General features: G+C 47.3%; 1 protein-coding gene across 1 annotated transcript in view; it reads left to right on the top strand.

Moving 5' to 3' along the window:
- Positions 1 to 22,214, top strand: part of GRK7 (G protein-coupled receptor kinase 7) — a 206,872-nt gene that overhangs the window by 101,689 nt on the left and 82,969 nt on the right. The window contains exon 2 of the mRNA XM_063915587.1: positions 14,986 to 15,423. Within this exon, the coding sequence (XP_063771657.1) occupies positions 14,986 to 15,423 (438 nt within the window). The remainder of the gene's footprint in view (positions 1 to 14,985; positions 15,424 to 22,214) is intronic.

Raw genomic sequence — 22,214 nt, 5'->3', positions numbered from 1 at the left:
GTCTCTAACTTTAGTGAACCGCTGTGAATACTAAACTTCCTGACTGCAGCTCTACAAGTGCCTGAGTCTCTGATTGCTGAGCCCTTTATCTGGCTAATTATCTTCCTGAGAGTTCATCTATGTTTCCAACCTGCAAGTTCCTGATTACAGAGTGTTTATCACAAGTGCTGGTGTACTGGTTTATCAAAAGATGGTTGTTCTAAACATCTTGGAGAACTATGTTGTTTGTTCTCCAAAATGTTTCTAACAACCTCACTGCCGAGTTCCTTCAAAGCTGTGCAAGTGTACCTAGAAGAATTGATGCTATTTTGAAGACAAAGGGTGGTCACACCAAATATTGATTATATTTAGATTTCTCTTCTGTTCATTCACTTTGCATTTGTTAACTAATAAAAATAAACTATTAACACTTCTATTTTTGAAAGTATTCTTACTTTGCAGCATTTTTCCACACCTACCTAAAACTTTTGCACTGTACTGTATATCCCACAAAGAACTTTTTACCTTTGCAATCTGGTTGGACCAATTTGCAGTACAGTATGCAGTACTTATCATGTCTAAAACTATTTCTGCTGCGGGGTACACTGGGCTCCACAAGTCTGGACAATGGGGTGTAGAGTAGGATCTTGATCCGAGGCACCAACAGGCTCAAAGCTTTGACTGTTCCCAGAATGCACAGCGCCGCCTCCTATATCACCCCGCCTCCCAGCACAGGAGCTCAGTTTGTCAGTTGGTGCTACAGTAAGCAGGCACTTAACAGAGGGGCTGCTCCAAGCAGCCCTGAGAATAGCTTTTTATGAGGTAAAAAGTGAAGACTTCAAGGGCAGCAGCGGTGGTAAATGTTTTGTGACATTCACTGCTGCAGCTCCAGCTCTCCCCAGCGGCGCTGTACACTCCCGAGCCCTGGTTTCCCGGGTACCTACAGCGGAGGCTCCGGTTTACTTTACGTTAGGCACACACGGCTGGGGCTCTCCAGGATCACGTGGCCGCGCTTCAGGAGGTGGTAAGTGGGTCCCGCCCGACGCGGTCAGTGGGAGGCGGGCCGCACGCGCTGGCGGTGGACACTGTGGCAGTACAGGCGATTCCACTAGATCACCAGGGCATGGGCGCAGGTCAGGTTTTCTCTTTTAATATCGCCCACAGTACCCGGTGGTTTTGCCAGCAAGGGGGATAAGGCTTAGACCTGAAGCCCCTCCCCCAGCCCCAGGGCGCCATTTCTAGCAAGTGTTCCCGCCCTGGAGCTGCATCTCTGTCTTTCCTCATTCCCTGTCAGTGTCTGCGGCGCCATTACTCCTCAGCTCACTGTTCCTGGGGCTGCTTGGGCAAATCCTCCTATGTAAAGCCGCCTGGTTGTCAGCGCTGTGCCTTTACATGTATTCTACCTGCCTTTTTAGTCAGTGTTAGTTAAGAAAGAGTGCATGTAGTCAGGGGTTTATAGTACAATTACCCTGTGATATACATCCAGTTTCTTACTGTGTAGTGTTATATCTATTGTTATATAGCTGTGTAAGCTAGTCCAGTGCAGCATTATTGTCTGTAATAACCTCTGCATTGTACAAACTGTGACTATTTGTGTGTGCATTGATAGCTGAGTGGTGTCCATCTCGTGTCTTTCACTCAACTTGCTATCCCTATATTCTATAACCTGAGGGGGCTTGGTGCGTCAGGTGTTATTTAATATAGTATTTTCACAAAGATATACTGTATTACGTATTTTTCTCTGTGATTTAGTCACCATATCTCTCCTTTATCTCTGCTGGTGCTGACTACACTGCGCAGGGGTTTGGGTTTAGGGATATAGTGCTGCTAATAATTGTACTGTGTTACCTCATACTGCAAGTTATATCATGTCTGCTGCTGAGGGTAACGGTTCTGGGGCGGAACACACTGCTGGTGTTGCTGAAGCCACAGGCACATATGGGGAGAATATAGCAGCTGTGGGCTCTGGTTCTGGGGGCTCCTTGCCCCCCAGTGGGACTGTGGCAACGGAGGCACATACTGACCCTCCGTGGGCCGCTTTTTCCACGCTTCTGCATACGCTAGTTCATAAACTAACACCCCCTATGGGACCCCCAATGTCGGTACAACCGTATGTGGTCCCTGCAGCTAACCCGCCGTGGGCGGACGATTTATCTGCTCAATTAAAGAAGTTGAACCAGTCCCTGACTACTAAAAAGTCTGACCAACGCTCGCCTAAGTCCAAGAGGTCCTCTAAGCAAGCGCTCGTCTCCTCACAATCCACTGCTGTCACTGACACCTCGTCTGATGAAGACAGCACATACACTGACCCCACAGGTTCTGACTCAGATACGGCTGATGGGGAGGGTAGTTCACATGTGGATGTTCCTGATCTTTTGGAGGCTATTAAGTTAATTCTGCAGATTACGGATGATCCCGAGCCATCCGTTCCTCCTAAGAAACCACATAGGTTCAAGCGTCAGAAGGTGATTAAACAAGTTTTACTTCACTCTGACCACCTAGTGGATATACGTCAGGAACCCTGGCAAAGCCCGGGTATGAAATTTGTGGCTCAAAAGAAGATGCTGGCTCGCTATCCCCTCGCGCCAGAGCTGTTTAAGAATTGGGAAACGCCTCCTCCAGTAGACTCACATGTGGCTAGGATGGGGGTTTCCTCAGCTCTACCTGTCACTACCGTCACGTCTCTAAAAGAACCTACGGATAAACGTGTCGAGGGTTGTCTAAAAGCGATTTACACCCTCACGGGTGCTGCACAAAGGCCCACTATTGCAGCTACATGGGCGGCAAAGGCTATTGAAGCATGGGCCTTGGAGTTAGAACTGAAATCTCCTCTGACCATGCTAGACAATGCTTGTCATATATTGTCACAGCTTCTCGCTATATTAAAGAGGCGGCTTCTGATGCCGGTATCCTAGCAACCAAAGCCTCTACTACGTCAGTCCTGGCTCGCAGGATATTGTGGCTGAGATCCTGGTCTGTGGATCTGGACTCTAGAAAAACCCTGGAGGTACTCCCTTTCAAGGGGGATATTCTGTTTGGGGAGGACTTAAATAAGATAGTGGCTGACTTGGCTACTGCCAAAACTGCCTGTCTGCCTAATACAGCTCCTTCTGTGTCGAAGGCCAAAGGCACGTCCTTTCGCCCCTTTCGTCCTTCAGGTAAAGCAAAAGGTCAGGCGTACCATAAGCAGGCCCGCACTTCAAAACCTGGTAAGCCGAAGCCCAAAAGAGCCTGGGCTGCCCGTCAGCCAGCAACCAAGACCGATAAGCCTGCCGCATGATGGGGCGGGCCTCCCCCTGGGTGATCCCAGGGTGGGGGGCCGGCTTCTAGGGTATACCCAGGAATGGTTGAAGACCACTTCAGATGCCTGGGTACGGGAAGTCGTCACTCGAGATTACGCCATAGCCTTCAAAAACCGACCCCCTCATCGATTTTGCCAGACAGACGTCCCGTCGGACCAGACAAAGGCAAACACTGTGCATTCGGTGGTATAGACCCTCCTGGATACAGGAGTCGTAGTTCAGGTGCCTCTTGCTCAGAGGGGCCGGGGGTACTATTCTCCGCAGTTTCTAGTCCCGAAACCAAATGGGTCCTCCCGGCCCATTCTCAACCTCAAGGCACTGAACAAGTTTGTGAAGGTTTCCAAGTTCCGTATGGAAACCCTTCGCTCTACAGTTCTGGCCTTGGAACCTGGGGACTACATGGTCTCCCTGGACATACAGGATGCTTACCTGCACATTCCTATAGCAGTGTCACATCAACAATAACAGGTTCGCTATTGGCAACCTCCATTACCAGTTTCGGGCGTTACCTTTTGGTTTAACAACGGCTCCGCGAGTCTTCACCAAAGTTATGGCGGGTGATGACGGTGGTACTCCGCCGTCAAGGGGTCAGGATACTGCCGTATCTGAACGACTTGTTAATCCTGGCAAATTCCCCAGATCTTCTCCTGCGTCATCTGGATATGACGGTCCGGTTTCTACAAGCGCACGGGTGGCTCATCAACTGGAAGAAATCCTCCCTGGTCCCTGCTCAGAGCATGGTGCATCTGGGAGCGCTGTTGGACACTCACAACCAGAGGTTGTTCTTGTCTCAGGAGAAAGTCCTGAAACTTCAGGACAGGATTCGTTGCTTCCTTTCTCGTCCACAAGTGTTGATACATTCGGCAATGCAGGTGCTGGGCCTCATGGTGTCAGCATTCGACATGGTGGAGTATGCTCAATTCCATTCTCACCCCCTCCAGAAGCTGATTCTAGCCAAGTGGGATGGCCTGCCTCACCGGATCAGGTCTCAAATGATCTCTCTGACTCCGGAGGTCCGTCTGTCGCTGCTCTGGTGGCTCCAGGACCGACAATTGTGCAGAGGCCGTCCCTTCTGGATATCCAACTGGATCCTGTTGACGACAGATGCCAGTCTAAGAGGTTGGGGAGCGGTGCTGGAGCAGCACTCCTTGCAGGGTCGGTGGACCAAGGAGGAATCTCTCCTCTCGATCAACATTCTGGAATTGCGGGCGGTCTTCAATGCGCTGAACCTAGCCCAGCATTTGATTCAGAACCGTCCTGTTCAAGTACAGTCGGACAACGCCACCACAGTGGCTTACATAAATCATCAAGGCGGCACTCGAAGCCGTTTGGCAATGAAGGAAGCCTCACGGATTCTACGTTGGGCAGAACGCCATCTACCGGCAATATTCATTCCTGGAGTCCTGAATTGGGAAGCTGACTTTCTCAGTCGTCAGGACGTGCATGCTGGCGAGTGGGGCCTCCATCCAGAAGTGTTTCAACTCCTCGTGGAAAGGTGGGGTCTTCCAGATGTGGATCTGATGGCGTCTCGACACAATTACAAGGTTCCGGTCTTCGGAGCAAGGACAAGGGAACCTCAAGCAGCATTCGTGGATGCGCTGGCAGTTCCGTGGAGGTTTCGGCTGCCCTACGTGTTCCCTCCGGTGTCACTCCTGCCCAGGGTAATTGGGAAGTTCAAGCAAGAAAAAGAAAATCTGCTTCTCAAAGCTCCGGCGTGGCCCAGACGGCACTGGTTCTCAGACCTGCAATGCCTATCGTCAGAGCGTCCACTTCTACTTCCACAACGCCCAGACCTCCTCGTTCAGGGCCCCTGTCTCTACCAGGACCTAGCCCGGCTGTCTTTGACGGCGTGGCTCTTGAAGCTTCCATCTTAAGAGCTAAGGGTTTTTCTGAAGAGGTCATTAAAACTATGTTGTGGGCCCGGAAACCGGCCTCTGCTCGGATTAACCATCGGGTCTGGCATTCCTACTTTGTTTGGTGCGCATCTAACCATTATGACGCTTCCAAGTTTAGTACAGGCAAACTTTTGGCTTTTCTACAGCAGGGCCTAGATTTAGGCCGGCGTCTGGCCTCCCTCAAAGTTCATATTTCTGCCTTGTCGGTGTGGTTTCAGAGAAAAATTGCGACTTTACCTGATGTTCATACTTTCACTCAGGGTGTGTTGCGTATCCAACCTCCCTATGTCCCGCCTGTGGCTCCTTGGGACTTGACGGTGGTTTTGGAGGCGTTGCAGGAGCCTCCATTTGAACCTCTTGGTTCAGCTGACCTTAAGTGGCTTTCCCTTAAGGTGGTGTTCTTGCTGGCTATTGCCTCTGCTAGAAGAGTGTCGGATTTGGGTGCCTTGTCTTGTAGTTCCTCATATCTGATTTTTCGCCGTGACCGGGCGGTTCTTAGGACTCGTCCCGGATATTTACCTAAGGTGGTTTCTTCGTTCCACCTTAATCAGGAGATTGTGGTTCCAGCTTTTGTCTCTCCTGATTTGTCTCCCAAAGAGCGGTCTTTGGATGTGGTACGGGCTCTCCGTATCGATGTGAAGAGAACTGCTTCTATTCGAAAGTCTGATTATCTCTTTGTTTTGTTTGGATTTCACAAACGTGGCTGGCCTGCTCACAAGCAGACCCTGGCCAGGTGGATTAGAATGGTGATTGCACATGCTTATGTGAAGGCTGGTCTGTCAGCTCCTGTTCACCTTACGGCCCATTCTACTCGGTCTGTTGGACCTTCTTGGGCGGCCCAACGTGGTGCGACCCTTGATCAATTGTGCAAGGCGGCTACGTGGTCCTCCGGGAACACGTTCATAAGTTACTATGCCTTCGATACTGCCGCTTCCCAGGATGCTTCCTTTGGACGCCGGGTTCTTGTGCCAGCTACAGTTCGTCCCCTCCCATAAGGAGCTGCTTTAGGACATCCCCATTGTCCAGACTTGTGGAGCCCAGTGTACCCCGCAGCAGAAAACGAGTTTTATGGTAAGAACTTACCCTTGTTAAAACTCTTTCTGCGAGGTACACTGGGCTCCACAAGGCGCCCACCCTGACGCACTTAGCTTCTTTGGGTTGATATGGCATTTGCCGCTGACACTTCTCTTGTCGTGAGAGTGTGGTGTATGTGGCTACTAACCGTTGTCGTCTCTTTTGCTACTACTGCATTGGGCTGGTTAACTAAACTGAGCTCCTGTGCTGGGAGGCGGGGTGATATAGGAGGCGGCGCTGTGCATTCTGGGAACAGTCAAAGCTTTGAGCCTGTTGGTGCCTCGGATCAAGATCCTACTCTACACCCCATTGTCCAGACTTGTGGAGCCCAGTGTACCTCGCAGAAAGAGTTTGAACAAAGGTAAGTTCTTACCATAAAACTTGTTTTCCCTATATTCTGTAAGCTTGAGAACAGGGCGCTCTTACCATTTTTCCAGTTGTTATTACACAGTTTCACAATATTACTGTATTTTCCCCAATGGAAAACGCAACAGAATATGTCGGTGCTATATACCGTAAATAAATGTTAATAAATAACTGTTAATGATGAAAATGGAGTCAAATGTAAAAGCAAATTGATGACTATACATAATAAAAATTAGTATAGCTCATGGTCCAATATATTATTATTATTATTATTATTATTATTATTATTATTATATTTATTTATATGGTACCACAAAATTTGTGGGGGAGGGGGGGAACAATCAAAGGCAAGATGCAGGACATACATCATGCATTAATACAATTATACCAAGAAATTAAACATGATATGTAATACGTAACAGGCAAGCTACAGAACAAACAGTCCAGAACAGCAAGCAGTCTTATAATACATGGGCGGGTGAGGAACAGGAACACAGGAAAAAAGGAGCCTATGATAAATAAGAACTTGATGATGTTGAGATCAGGGCTCTGTGGGGGCCATATCATCACTTCCAGGACTTCTTGTTCTTCTTTAAGTTGAAGATAGTTCTTGATGACATTGGCTGTATGTTTGGGGTCATTGCCCTGCTGCAGAATAAATTTGGAGCCAATCAGAAGACTCCCTGATTGTACTGAATGAGGATAAGTACATGCCTGTAATTTTCAGCATTGAGGGCACCATTAATCCTGACCAAGTACCCAACTTCATTTGCTGAAATGCAGCCCCAAACTTGCAAGGAACATTCACTGTACCACTCTCCAGCCCTTCGGTGAACAAACTGCCTTCTGTTCAAGACAAATATTTCAAATTTTGACTCATCAGTCCAGAGCACCTGCTACCATTTTCTGCCCCCCAGTTCCTATGTTTTCATGCATAGTTGAGTTGCTTGGCCTTTTTTCCACATCCAAGTTATGGCTTTTTGGCTGCAATTTTTCCATGAAGACCATTTCTGGCCAGACTCCTCCAAACAGTAAATGGGTATACCTGGGTTCCTCTGGTTTCTGCCAGTTCTGAACTGATGGCACTGCTGGGCAAATATTGATTTGATTTAGATTTCTCTTCTGTTCACTTACTTTGCAATTTGTTAATTGATAAAATAAACTATTAACACTTCTATTATTGAAAGCATTCTTAACATAGTAACAATAGTATTTGAGGTTGAATAGAGGCAAATTGCCCATCGTGTTCAACCTCTTTTAAGTTGTGAGGATTCTACATACTTGCTAAATAATGTTTTATGACTAGTTAGATACTATAACTCATGTTACCCCCGGATTAACCACGTTGATATTTTAAGTATTATAACCTTGGATAGCTTTTTCATTCAGAAATTTATCCATTCCCTTTTTAAATCCAATTACAGAGTCCGCCATTACCATCTTCCCTGGCAGGGAATTCCACATCCTGATTGCCCTAACAGTGAAGAACCCTTTCCTCCGTTGCGTTCGGAACTTTCTCTCCTCCAGTCGCAGCGAGTGCCCACGTGTCCTAAACTGTGTTCTTTTAATAAATAATTCCTCTGATAACTCTTTGATGTCCCTTTACATAATTGAAGATATTAATAATATTTCCTCTTAGGCGCCTCTTTTCTAGAGTATACATTTTCAGCCTAGTAAGTCTTTCCTTATGGTCCAGTCCTTCTAGGCCTTTAATCAATTTAGTAGCTCGCCTTTGAACACTTTCGAGTTCACTGATGTCTTTTTTATACAATGGTGCCCAAAACTGAACACAATATTCCAGGTGCGGACGTACCAATGCCTTATACAGCGGCATGATTACATCCGAGTCCCTTGTCTTAATTCCCCTTTTTATGCAAGTTAGCACCTTATTTGCCTTCTTTACTGCGTTTTGACATTGTGTACGGTTATTACGCCTATTATCAATGAATACCCCCAAATCTTTTTCCAACTCTGTTTCCCCTAGGCGTTCCCCATTTAATATGTAGGATGCAAGTTTGTTTTTAGTCCCAAAATGCATAACCTTGCATTTGTCTGTATTGAACCTCATTTTCCATTTAGACGCCCAGAGTTCAAGTTTAGATAGATCATTCTGCAAGGACTCCACATCCAATTCTGAATTAATTACCTTACACAGTTTAGTACAGAGGTTCTCAAACTCGGTCCTCGGGGGCCCACACAGTGCATGTTTTGCAGATCTCCTCACAGAATCGCAAGTGAAATAATTAGCTCCACCTGTGGACCTTTTAAAATGTGTCGGTGAGTAATTAATACACCTGTGCACCTGCTGGGTTACCTGCAAAACATGCACTGTGTGGGCTCCCGAGGACCGAGTTTGAGAACCTCTGGTTTAGTATCATCTGCAAAGATTGACACCGTGCTTTCCAGGCCTATTTCTTGGTCCATTGATAAATATGTTGAACAGTAGTGGTCCGAGTACGGACCCTTGTGGTATTCCGCTGACTACTGGGGACCAGGTTGAGGACTTCCCGTTGACCACTACTCGCTGTACCCTGCTATCCAACCAGCTGCTTATCCATGTGCAAATAGTTTTTCCTAGGCCAATCTCCTTTAATTTGATCATCAGTCTCCTGTGAGGAACTGTATCGAAGGCCTTTGCAAAATCTAGGAAGACCACATCCACTGCTTTTCCTTGATCAAGATTATTGCTCACTTCCTCGTAGAAGCTAATTAAGTTAGTCTGACATGACCTGTCCCTCACAAACCCATGCTGGTTCTTGCTAATAATCCTAGCGGACTTTAGATACTGCTGTATGACGTCCCTTAGCATTCCTTCCAATATTTTCCCCACTATAGATGTTAAACTAACTGGTCTGTAGTTTCCCGGAAGATTTTTGGATCCCTTTTTAAATAATGGCGCTACCTCAGCTATACGCCAATCCTTCGGTACCATGCCTGATCTAATTGAACTATTGAAAATCAAGTATAGGGGTCGTGCTAGTTGTGAACTAAGCTCCATAAGAACCCTCGGGTAAAGTCCATCAGGACCAGGTGATTTATTAATTTTAATTTTGCTTAGTCTCTCCCGGACTACTTCTTCGCTTAAACAAGTTACTAACCATGAATCATCACTGTCACAATTGTTATGCTCTACTCCCACCATCAGTTCTTCAATTCTTACTTTGCAGTATTTTTTCCACACCAGACTACAACTTTTGCACAGTACTGTATGATTCAGTCATACAACAGTATTGGCCTGGAGTTAGAGAGTTGTAGGAGTGTATGAAGGGAACATATCTAAATTTTGTGTGAACTTTGTAGAGAGATAATTGGGTAGAATAGCTTATATGTATGGTTCAAGAATTTGTGGCTAAAAAGTTGTGGGAGTTCCTGGGCACTGATTGAGAGGTGCACACACAAATTATCTGTTCAGTGGGCGTATTATGGGAATGTTGTGGGTGTGTCAATGCAAGTGGCTGCGTTCCAAGACGCATAGCTGCAAGAAAACATATCTGCCATAGCCCTGGTGCAATTTTTGGTGGGGCGACTGATGGTGGCATATTAGGGTGCACCAATCTGTATTACAGCATGCATAGGTGGTAACAGTGGGCATCTCAGTACAGATGGCGTAGTGGTTAACATTACTGCCTCACAGCACTGAGGTCATGGGTTCGATTCCCACCATGGCCCTAACTGTGTGGAGTTTGTATATTCTCCCTGTACTTGCATGGGTTTCCTCCGGGTACTCTGGTTTCCTCCCACAATCCAAAAATATACTGGTAGGTTAATTGGCTCCCAACAAAATTAACCCTAGCGTGAATGTTTCTGTGTGTATATGTGATAGGGAATATAGATTGTAAGCTCCACTGGGGCAGGGACTGATGTGAATGGGCAAATATTCTCTAAAGCACTGCAGAGTATGTGTGTGCTATATAAATAACTGGTAATAAATAAATAAATAATCTCCCTCTTGCACATTCGACTGCAGAGATATACACAAGGGAAGGACTTTGTATGCCATTTACATAAATTCGCAGACAGGCGACCACCAACAGATGCTGCTGCATTCGCTTTTGCATGTGACGCAGAATCAGCCTCATTATAATATAGGTATAAAGATGCATGCTGGTGTCGTTTTTTTATATTGAAGTCAGAAAACTACAGGCAACCAATGTAAGGCCTGACAGAGCGGAGCAGCAGCAGAAGGAGGATGTTTTGCAAGGAAGATCAGTCTAGCTACTGCATTCAATATAGCTTGTAGGGTATCCGGTCTATAAATCTACACTAAAAAGGGTTACAGTCAATAATTTGATCACTAATCGTCGACAGGGTCAAAAGGTAAACTGTTGAAAAGGTAGTTCAAAATGTTGAGACACATGGTCGACACAATTTTTTTCCCCCCAACTTTTTCATACTTCACCTTCCACGTGGACTATTGTTGGGAATAGTAACCTTGTCTGAAGCATGGCAAGCGAAGCGGTACACTAATGGGGCTTGTTTGTGGACGAAAATTGTCTATCTATTTTTTTTGTGTCAACCATTTCCATGTTGACCCTGTCGACCTTTTCTGCTGTCTATCTATTCCATGTTGACATTTTTACACTGTTGACCTAATGTATGTCGACCTTCAGTGGTTGAGCTATTGACTGCAGACCTTTTTAGTGTAAATCTAATAATCTACACCCAGTTTGTAGGGGAGGAAACCTGTTTAAGGAAAGACCAGCAAGGAGACTATGGTCAGTATTCAATTGATGTTGGATCCTTTCCGATGGAAAGGCTCCGACAGTTCAAGATTCAATTTTAGGCTAAATCCGACATGTTTCGGCCATTTTCTTTTTTTAAAGTCTGATTGACATTGTCAAAAATGGGACTAAAACCTGTCTGATTTGGCCGCAAATCCGACAAAACATGTGGATCTGCGGCCGATCCACGTGTTTTACGATAAGTCAGAATTGCGGAGAATTTGGAAAAACAGCAGGACCATTGAATAGACCGAATCATGATTCGACGTACAAAAGTCGGAAACTGACGTCTTTCCGACTAGACAGCATTTCCGACTTCAATTGACTACCGCCCTATGTGTTAGATGTAAGACTGGTTATTATGGGGAAATGCGGTATCGGCACCATTATGTGTGCTGATATTTCTTCTCCCCCATGTATGCAGGTGGAGAAGTGTGCAATAGTGCCTCTGTCTATATTGGCACTGCTGTCTGTAAGATAGCACGCCAATATGCAGGGCAATGTATGAACGGTCAGTTGCAGCTGTCATTGCCCATTCACCACAATACTGTCCCTGGCTGTTCGCCTCGACAGCTGGGGACTGTGCAATAAAAAATAATTTTTCTTCAAAAGCCACTGGGGCCTCTGGATAAAGATGACCGGAGCATGCGCAGAGGCTCCGCAAGTGCTGTTCACAAGCCGATAGAGGGAGAGTGGAGTTCACCGGGCAGTCGAGTCCTCATTCTCCCTCTTCAGCTGTTCAGAGTTTCATACATGAACCCACTTCACCTCGTTACCTGAACCCACTTCACCCCGTTATCGCAACCTACTTCACCTCGTTATCTGAATCCGCTTCACCGCAATCCAGAGGTGAAGTGGGTCTGTTCAGGTAATGGCCGGAGTATGTATGTTAATACGTCCCCCCCTGGGAACTGAACTGCCAGATCTGTTCCATTTTTCCACCCAGTTTTGTGGCCAGTGTGAATCTGAGCCTTTCCCATTCCGTTTAGTGTATGTTAACTGAGATGTAGTCAGGTGACCGGCAGTCGGGATCCTGGTGGTCAGCGTACCGACACCAGGATCCCGGCCACCAGGATGTTGCAGGGGGCCCAGGGCTATTTCCCCTCGTGAGTGTCCAGGATACCCATAGAGTGGGAATAGAACCTGTTGAGAGCCACCGAGCCCGCAAGGGGCTTCATTGCGCTCGCACCCCTGGCGGCCAGGATCCCGGCATCCAGGGGTTAAAGTGGGGCGGAACTGCGTTCCGTCAGTTCCACTTGGACACAGAACGCAGTTCCTCCTCCTCCGGCTCACCTAACCCGGCGATGTGTCCCCATCGCTGCAGGGAGATGACAGGCGTCCGCTGAGATGGTGTTACCAGCGGGCGCCCATCTCCCTCTCTACAGTGGCAGCCGGAGGCAGGAGCTGAGTATTGAGCTCCGGCTTCCGGTGCTGTCACTGTGCGCTATGGGAGAGACATCATGACGTCTCTCCCATAGTGCCGAGGAGCTGTCGCCCAGTGGACTGCAGCGGCCGGACACGGAATGGGGCTTGGTGAATATGGTCTGTGTTTTGTCTGTTTTTTTCCCTTTGTAGCGGCGCATCTACTGGGGTCAAACTACTGGGGGCATTACTACTGGGGGGCAAACTACTAGGGCATTACTACTGGGGGGGTCATCTACTGGGGGCAAACTCCTCGGGCGCATATCTACTGGGGGCATTACTACTGGGGGGCATCTACTGGGGGCAAACTACAAGGGGGCAAGCTACTGGGGGAAAACTACAAAGGGGCTAACTACTGGGGGCAAACTACAGGAGGGCATTACTACTGGGGGCATAACTACAGGGGCATTACTACTGGGGGCGTAACTACGGGGGCATTACTACTGGGGGCGTAACTACAGGGGCATTACTACTGGGGGCGTAACTACAGGGACATTACTACTGGAGGCGTAACTACAGGGGCATTACTACTTAGGGACAAACTACAGGGGGGCTAAACTACTGGCGGCATTACTACTGGGGGCTAAACTACATGGGTCAAACTACATGAGTGCTAAACTACTGGGGGCATTACCACTGGGAAGCTAAACTAAATGGGGGCGGGTAAACTACTGGAGTCATAACTGCAGGGGCGTTACCACTGGGGGCGTAACTACTAGGGCTAAACTACAGAGGGCTAAACGACTGGGGGCATTACTACAGGCAACATTACTACTGGGGGCAATACTACAAAGGGGCATTACTACTGGGGGCCCTACTAATGAGGGCATTGTAAAGGGGGCACTTCATAAGGGGCATCACTCCTGGGGACATAACGGGTACTACTACTGCGGGCATTGCATAAGGGGCACCGCTACTATGGGGTCTATATAAGGGACACTACAGCTGTGGGCACTACCAGTACAGTGGACATTGCATGAGGAGTACTACTACTGTGGGCATTGTATAAGAAGTGCTACTGCGGGGTGCTACTACTGTGGGCATTATTACTATTGTGTGATCATGCCCTTTTTATGCTGACTGCCAGAATCCTGACCGCCGGTCACCCGATCCCAGCCCTGTTAAATGACAGGCCTTTGTGTCCAAAGCATAGGGATTTAAAAAAAATTCTTATAAGGCAATGGAAAAAGGAAAAACAGAAAGATGATTTATCAAACCTTTAAAAAGGACCAGTGGAGATGTTGCCCATAGCAACCAATTAGATTCTTGGGGGGTATATTTACTTAAGCTTCTAAAAGTTAAAAGTGGTGATGTTGCCCATATCAACCAATCAGATTCTGTCATTTTCTAGGATGCAATAGAGAAATGGTAGACAGAATCTGATTGGTTGCTATGGGCAACATCACCACTTTTCATTTTTAGAAAGTAAATGTACCCCTTGCAATCATTTATTCTTGTTCATTCTATAAAATGATTGCTAAAATCTGAATGGTGTTATAGGCAAAACCTCTTCTTGTCTGTTTTAGAAGGGGGGGGGGGGGGGGGGGGGGGTGTCATCCAGACATTAATGCACTCAGGATGAGATAACCTCAGAGTGATGGAGAATTCAGAATGAGGAAGTGACTTTGAGGCCAGTAATACAGTATATATTGGACTTTTGTATGCTTCTTCCGCTTTTCATAGATTACAAGTGGTTTGCAGTTATTCTGCAAGCACCATACATAGCAAGCTCAGTAAGCTGTGCTGCCAATGAATACTGAGGGTAAGACAGGGTTGTCTGTATTTTCTGGTAAACTAATCAAACTACCTCTAAGGGGACTATTCATCATCAGTAATGAGCCTGTTACACATGCGGAAATGCTAGTGAATCAGGCAGAGGCATCACAGGGCTAAGACAGCTGTCAGATCTCTGACACGTGCCAGCGCACTGCGGCGTCGGCGCATGCGCACTTCAGCGCACGCACAGCAGCAATGAGGTCTGAATCAGCCCCATTATCCTATAGAATTGTGATATTGTTCAACTGTTACTTCTTATAATACTGTCGAGCGCCCCCCTAGATGTGTGTGTGTGTGTGTATATGTGTGTGTGTATATATATATATATATATATATAAAAATAAGTGATTATTAGTGCGGCCTGAGAGACATTTGAAATGTTAAGAACTATGTAAGAATATGTGGGAGGGCAGGACTCAGGTGAATTAACAGTATTGTTGTTGATTACAGGTGTGTGCCATCCAAGTGAAGACCACAGGTCAGATGTATGCTTGCAAAAAGCTGGACAAGAAACGACTTAAGAAGAAGAATGGGGAGAAAATGGCTTTGCTGGAGAAGGAGATCTTGGAAATGGTTCATAGTCCCTTCATAGTCTCTCTGGCCTACGCATACGAGACTAAAACCCACCTGTGCCTAGCGATGACCCTTATGAATGGAGGTGACCTCAAGTTCCATATCTATAATATTGGAGAGAAAGGTTTGGAGATGAGTAGGGTGATATTTTACTCTGCTCAGATCTGCTGTGGGATCTTGCACCTTCACTCTCTAAAAATTCTCTACCGAGACATGAAGCCTGAGAATGTTCTGCTAGATGACAATGGCAACTGCCGTCTCTCTGACTTGGGACTTGCTGTTAAAGTAGTAGAAGGAAAAGCCATCACAAGTCGGGTAGGTAACAAGCCGCTCACTGACTTCTGACATAACGCGACACAGGAGGAGAGGCCACTGAGCTATTTTACCTTGTATTACTGTATAAGAGCAAGTCTTAATTCCTGAGGATTTGGCCTTAGGATAATTTGGCCTTTGCTAAGGAACTTATGTGGCTATTTAATTTCAAAGGCAGATGGTAAGCAGATTTTACCAATTAACCATTTGAGAACTACTTAGCTGCCAGTTTACATAATATGTTAGGCACTTAGGTTTGCATTCCATGCTTCTCTGTTGGTAATCATTTATGTTTCCCACGGGATGTAGTTATGTGACCACAATACCGACCACTACATCCCAAACCCAGAAAATCCAGACAGTCGGCATGCCAACTAGCAGGGACTATTCCCACTCGTGGGTGTCTACGACACCCATAGAGTGGGACTAGAACCTGTGGAGAGTGCAGCTTGCCACCGAGCCCGCAAGGTGCTTCGTTGTGCTTGCCCACACCGCAGGCATCTGCGCCCGGGTTCCCGGCCGCTGGTAGTGCGGCCCCAACCCGTTTCCCACACCTTACTGCTGGGTGATATTATTGATGGGATGATTGCCATATTGTCTACATTAGGGATGGACCCCCTGCGGAACCCAGAGGTTGCTGAACCTCAGCTCTTGAACCACAAATTGTGAGTTGCAGCAAAATCGCCAGCAGAAGCATGTATTGGTCACCTGTGTGCGAGTTTATGCAAATGACGCTACCTACTCCTTCCCTTGCGTGCTTCTGTGTGGCCGAATGTACAAGGTTTGAGACACTCACTGTTAGCTCCCGTACATGCTGTAATACTTATACATCACCAGCTGTCGCACCATTGTGCCAGCCCTATGGCAGGTTCAGTGTCTCACCATGGTCTCTTACCCCTGTGCCTGTGATAGCACCCGCTTGCAGTGACATTCCTGGACACTCCCATAACGGACTAGTTTTGCATCCACTACTAGCCACCTCTCAGTCACTGCCCAGGAACGCCCATCACTTTTCCGCCACATTTCTGATACAGTAAGACCTGATATCGGCAGCGCCTTTGTGCGTACGTTCTGTGTAACGCATGCGCCGTATGGGGTTCTCATAAATGTTTGCATGCGCAGTTGCAAATAATTGCCTGACTAAGTAAGCATCGGTGTTGCCTGAGGCTCAGAATCAGGCCCATAATGCTTAATTATATAAATGCAGTGATACTAGCTATTAGATAGGACAGCGACATACCCTCTTCAGTAGTATCTATATTACCCTACTACCGTAAGGGTGGGTTTGCTGACCACTTGCCTAGTACTGCAGACCTTCTTGTATGAAAGAGCCATGATAAGAGTTGCATGTAGATCAGGTAGAAGTGGTAATGAGACTTTGGTGTCAATTCAATTAGGGGCGAAGGAGGGGACTTCCCATTGCAACGGCGTGTAAACCCCAGCAATGGCTAAGGAACTCATCTCCCTCCTGGCCTGATCGCAAACCCAGACTTGATGATTTTAGTATGCAGCCTTATGGGGTCCTGGATCCAGCAGTGCTATATAGATGAAAACATCGCCCTTAATTGAATTGACCCCTAAGACTGAGGTGGAGTACAAATTATTGCCTGCTGCTGTAAATTGGACATAATTTGGCAGAACCAGAAGAGCACATATGTAAGTATTTGCCAAGGACCATGGTATAGTCCCAAATTCCCCAAATCTGATAACTATGTATTTCTGGAGTAATATTATATAGATAGATCTACAGTAGTGTTTTTTCCGTTGTAGCCAATTATGCTTTTATGGTGCCTTTCGAGTGAGAAGAATGAATAAACTAATGCTCGTCCTTGCCCTCCCGCAGCTTAACCCTAACCCCCACAGTGGTGCCTAAACCTAAACCCCCCCTTCCTTCCCACAGCCTAAACCTAACCCCCCTCACCGCTGCCTAACCCTCCCCAGGGATGCCTACCCTTACCCCGCCGCAGCCTAAACCTGACACCCCTTCCCTGCAGTTTAAACCTGACACCACCGCTGCAGCCATTCTCCCAGTGATTTCTCTACTGCGCATGCACAGAATGCCGTGAAAATGGCCGAAGATCAAGTCCTTCTGTGGGACGAACAGTGGGGTAGATGTATTAACCCGGAGAAGGGATAAAGCAGTGATAAGTGCAAGGTGATAACGCACCAGCCAATCATTACGGATTTGAAAAATGACAGGAGCTGACTGGCTGGTGCATTATCACCTTACACTTAACACTACTTTATCACTTCTCCGGGCTTAATACATCTGTCCCACTGCTCCATAAGCCTGGATGAAATGAGATCACTCACCAACATGTATTCTCCAACCCTTCAATTCAATTTAAATAATCTGGAGCAAGAATCTTATTTTGTATGTGGATGCAGACATGCGCCTATCTCATGCTCCGCAAGGATTGCCCAGATTCTCCCAGTTCCTCCTATCAGAATATGCAAATTTGTGGCCAGCAAACATTCACATTACAATGGGGCACTTGCATTGCATGCCCACATTTTCTGTTTTGGAAATGACCTGTGTCCGCTCTCAGCCCATTGACTAATCATAGATAGCCAATTCACCTTGTAAAATATGAGGAATGATCATGGAACTAATAATGTTCTGTGCCTATATAAAGGCACAAGGCTGCAGACCCAAAGTGTTACAGGGGTCATTTGCAAAGTGCAACACTGGGCCTGATGGAGACAATGCCAATGTTGTTTGGACTGCGTATGCTCCCCAGTCACACTGCACATGTGTGGCGACTGATTTGCAATGGTGGATGCAGTGAGGATCCGCAAAGTGAGTAACAGTCGGTGTGCATTTATGGGAGGGAATGGGGGGTGGCTTGTCAAGAGCTAGATCCGTCAGTAGAAGAGGGCCAAAGGTAGGTTCTATATTCAGAAGACCCCTTAAATCTCAATTAGTCAAACCAGTTGTAGTGTAGACTAAATTAGTCAACAAGACGTAAGAAATGAGATCCTCCATTGTTATATAAACATCAACTGTCTGGAACTACTGAGAGATAGGGGGAGGAGAAGGGATCCCACAAACAAGGTATAACAGCTCTGACAGCATTCAGAAGGTGCTGAAGCAAAGACTTTTTGAATTGAGAAAGGGGTATATCCATAAGAGGAAGAGGCCGGAACTCAGGAGTGAAAAGGAGTAGGAGTCCAGTGATAATTTCCAAAAGTCTCTGGACAGTCTGCCACAAACCTTGTTGAGACATTGGCGGAAGACCCGCAGGGGAAAATCAGGGTTATGCGTTAATTAATAACATTAGATATGTCCCTGGAGCAAATAATGGGAGATGTATACATTTTTTCCAGCAGGTTAGAGTTGGGTTTAGGGTGGGGTGCTGACTACAGGGGGTTGGGGGGAAGGGGGGGGGGAAGGGTGGTATCGTCAGCCAGAGAAGGACAGTTATGGGAAATTGCACTGACTAGCCACTGCTTCTGAGTGAGAAGCAACTAGGAAGCAGTAGGCCCCCTCTCAAGCTGCTTCCAATTAGCATCGCCTGTGGAAGTCTAGACCTTTGATTACCCCAGATAAATCTCCCCACCATTCCATGTAAATCCCTAAAAAAGGTACGTGGTACAGTGATAGGCAAGGCTGCCATCAAAAATTGTGGGGTCTGGGACTGACATATTAGTCAGGGACACCCTCCCAGAGCGAAATATACTGTGGTGCCCCCCATCCCAACCTCCCACTCCTGGCATATGTGCAGTTGCACAGCTGGGGTGGCAAAGGAGTTAGTGTGTCAGCCATCCCCAGGGTGTCTCTAGCTCCACCCAGCAGCCCTTTTGTCTCCCCCCTTCTGTTTCTCCAGCCAACCTCCCCCTCTCATATTTCACCAACCCTACTATGTCACTTGTTTCCAGCAGGGGCGGATTTAGGTGTTGGCCCGCCCCTAGGCACATTATTGGTCGCCCCCCGTCATGTCACTGCCCCCTTCATGTAAAGACCAGTCCTGATGCCTTCAGACCGCCAAACAGCCCCAACCTCACCCCAGCACCACCTCCTGCACCACAGTTTGCAACCCATTGTCCCACCCACATCAGTTGCAAAATAAAAATTAAAAAATAAATTGTAATATAACCTGGCCTCATGAGCCTGTTGTGCTACCCCCTAGCAAGTGCCACCCCATAGGCACGTGCCTAGCGAGAAGCCCCAGCCAACCCCCGCATGACACAGCACTTACTGTCTTGCTGCGGCTCCTTTCTCTTTCACCGGGGCAGCATGACGTCACGCACATCGGGACGTAATAAAATAAAAACTTTAATCACAGTGATGGCAGGAGGGAGCAGCGCAGGGAGCCAGCATCGCCGGAGGTGGCAGGAGCCTGCAGTAGTAGGACCCAGCGGTGGGTGTGCCCCCTCTCTCTTTCCGAGTGTCTGGGCCTGAGACTAGAGTCCCAGCAGCCCCACCCCTGATGGCGGCCCTGGTGAAAGAGGTATTTCACACCTTTGGTAAAAGTTTTATGGTGTTACTTCTCCCAAGCCATGACAATGGCAAGGACGACGGCATCAGCATTAAACTTAGTTAATAAAGGGAGAAAATTGAGATGGTACAAGTTACAGTTGAGACTAGCAAAAATGATACTTAAACTGAGAAGGATGCCAGTGACATAACATGACCTGGTGTGGAGATATGCAGTGCTACCGATTTAGTGTCATTTACTGAGGCGAAGCAGGAAGCACTAGTGACAAGATGCATGAACATCTCATGTGCCAGAGTGGGGGAGTAAAAAGTCCCTCCACCGGCGATCCCTGCTGCACCCCCCACAGCGCATCAGCCTAGTGCAACGCAGTCTCTAGGAAATATGACAGACCTATTTATTAGTTTGTTTATGAATGTGCGGCTATAAGCATACCTCCCAACAGTCCCGATTCCATAAGGACAGTCCCGCTATTCGGACACTCTCCTGCTGCCCACCCGCGGGTGGCAGTGTACCGCAGGCGGGGGTTAGTTGGGAGATCCTGTGATCACAGCTGCTCTGGCATCTAAACAGTGCATGGAGTGAGGGGGGGCTGCCCAGCTGTTGAGGGAGCGCTGGGCACGTCCCCAAAATTATGAAACGGGGGTCGTGTGGTGATGCACAACCCCTTCTTTTGAAGTCCCACCCCCTTTCTAACCACTGCCGCGCCTCTGGCACGGCAGATCCCGCATGGACTAATTCAAAAGTTGGGAGGTATGCTATGAGGCTTGTTGTTTTTAGTAATACTCGGCTTCCAAGAGATACTGTCTGACTGTGTAAAGGTTGAACTTACAGTCTGGAAGCCTAAACACATGATACCCCGGGTGTTGTGGTGGGCACAGATAAGTTAGGTGTAGATGGTACCTAAAGGTGCGATATATGCACTTAACTTTCCTTACGATTTTGACACACTATTACAGTTGAGACAGCCTTGATAAATAGAACCAAGTAGATTTATTTAAATATTTATTTATTTTAAAGACAATTTTTATTGGCAAGATGAAATGCGCAAACAGCAGAGGTCTCAAGGTAACATCCAACACAACATTATCATGTCACAGGACAAAATAGGAAAAATCTAATATTATTACAGACATGAACATCTATTGAAGAACAAGGAGAAATCAATGCAATAAAGAAAACTGCATATAATAATCTATTCTATAGTTTTTGAAACAGTATAGAACAAGAGGAAATAGAAAGAAGGAAACAAGTGTAGAAAAAGGAGAAAGGTGAGAGCCAAAATTCGAATGTTATGCTCTGTGTGGTGGAACCTCTTGCACACCCCTAGTTATGCTATGTGTGTGGTGGCACCTCTTGTACACCCCTAGTTACGCTCTGTGTGGTGGCACCTCTTGCACACTACTAGTAATGCTGTGTATTGGCATCTCTTGCACACCCCTAGTTATGCTCAGAGTGGTAGCACCTATTGCACATCACTAGTTATGCTCTGTGTGTTGGCACCTCTTGTACACTCCCAATTACGCTCTGTGTGGTGGCACCCCTTGCACACCCCTAGTTATACTCTGTGTGGTGGCACCTCTTGCACACCCCTAGTTATGCTCTGTGTGGTGGCACCTCTTGCACACCCCTACTTATGCTCTGTGTGGTTGCACCTCTTGCACACCCCTAATTATGCTGTGTGGTGGCACCTCTTGCACACCCCTAGTTGCTCTCTGTGTGGTGGCACCTCTTGCACACCCCTAGTTACACTCTGTGTGGTGGCACCACTTGCACACCCCTCGTTATGCTCTATGTAGTGGCACCTGTTATACACACCTAATTGTGCTCTGTGGTGTGGCACCTCTTGCACACCTCTAGTTACGCTCAGAGTTGTGTCACCTCTTGCACACCCCTACTTACGCTCTGCATGGTGGCACCTCTTGCACACCCCTAGTTATGCTCAGAGTGGTGGCACCTCTTGCACACCTTTAGTTACGCTCTGTGGGGTGGCATCTCTTGCACACCCCTATTCACGCTCTGTGTGGTGCCACATTTTGCGCACCCCTAGTTACTATCACTGACCTGGTTGGGAAGTGTTGTGGACTCGGGGCTTCTTCCGGTGACCGGGAAGAGGAACCGCTACTGGGTCGCAGTAGAGATGGCCGGATGTAGGTCTTCCTCATACAGGATTAAGACGGTAGGCAGGAGGCACGGGTGAATGCTTGAAGGTCTCCTGAAAGACAAGACTTGTAAAGGGGTTGATGAATGGGTGGAGAGTACCAAAAGCTTACAGTGAGCGATGTTGGGGTGCTGGAGGCACTGAGGTACTAGAGGCACCGAAATGCTAAAGGTACTGAGGTGTTTTTGAAGGCGCTG

This window comes from Pseudophryne corroboree, chromosome 4, assembly GCF_028390025.1.
Source record: "Pseudophryne corroboree isolate aPseCor3 chromosome 4, aPseCor3.hap2, whole genome shotgun sequence".
NCBI lineage: Eukaryota > Metazoa > Chordata > Amphibia > Anura > Myobatrachidae > Pseudophryne > Pseudophryne corroboree.
This window is presented reverse-complemented; position numbering and strand designations above follow the sequence as displayed.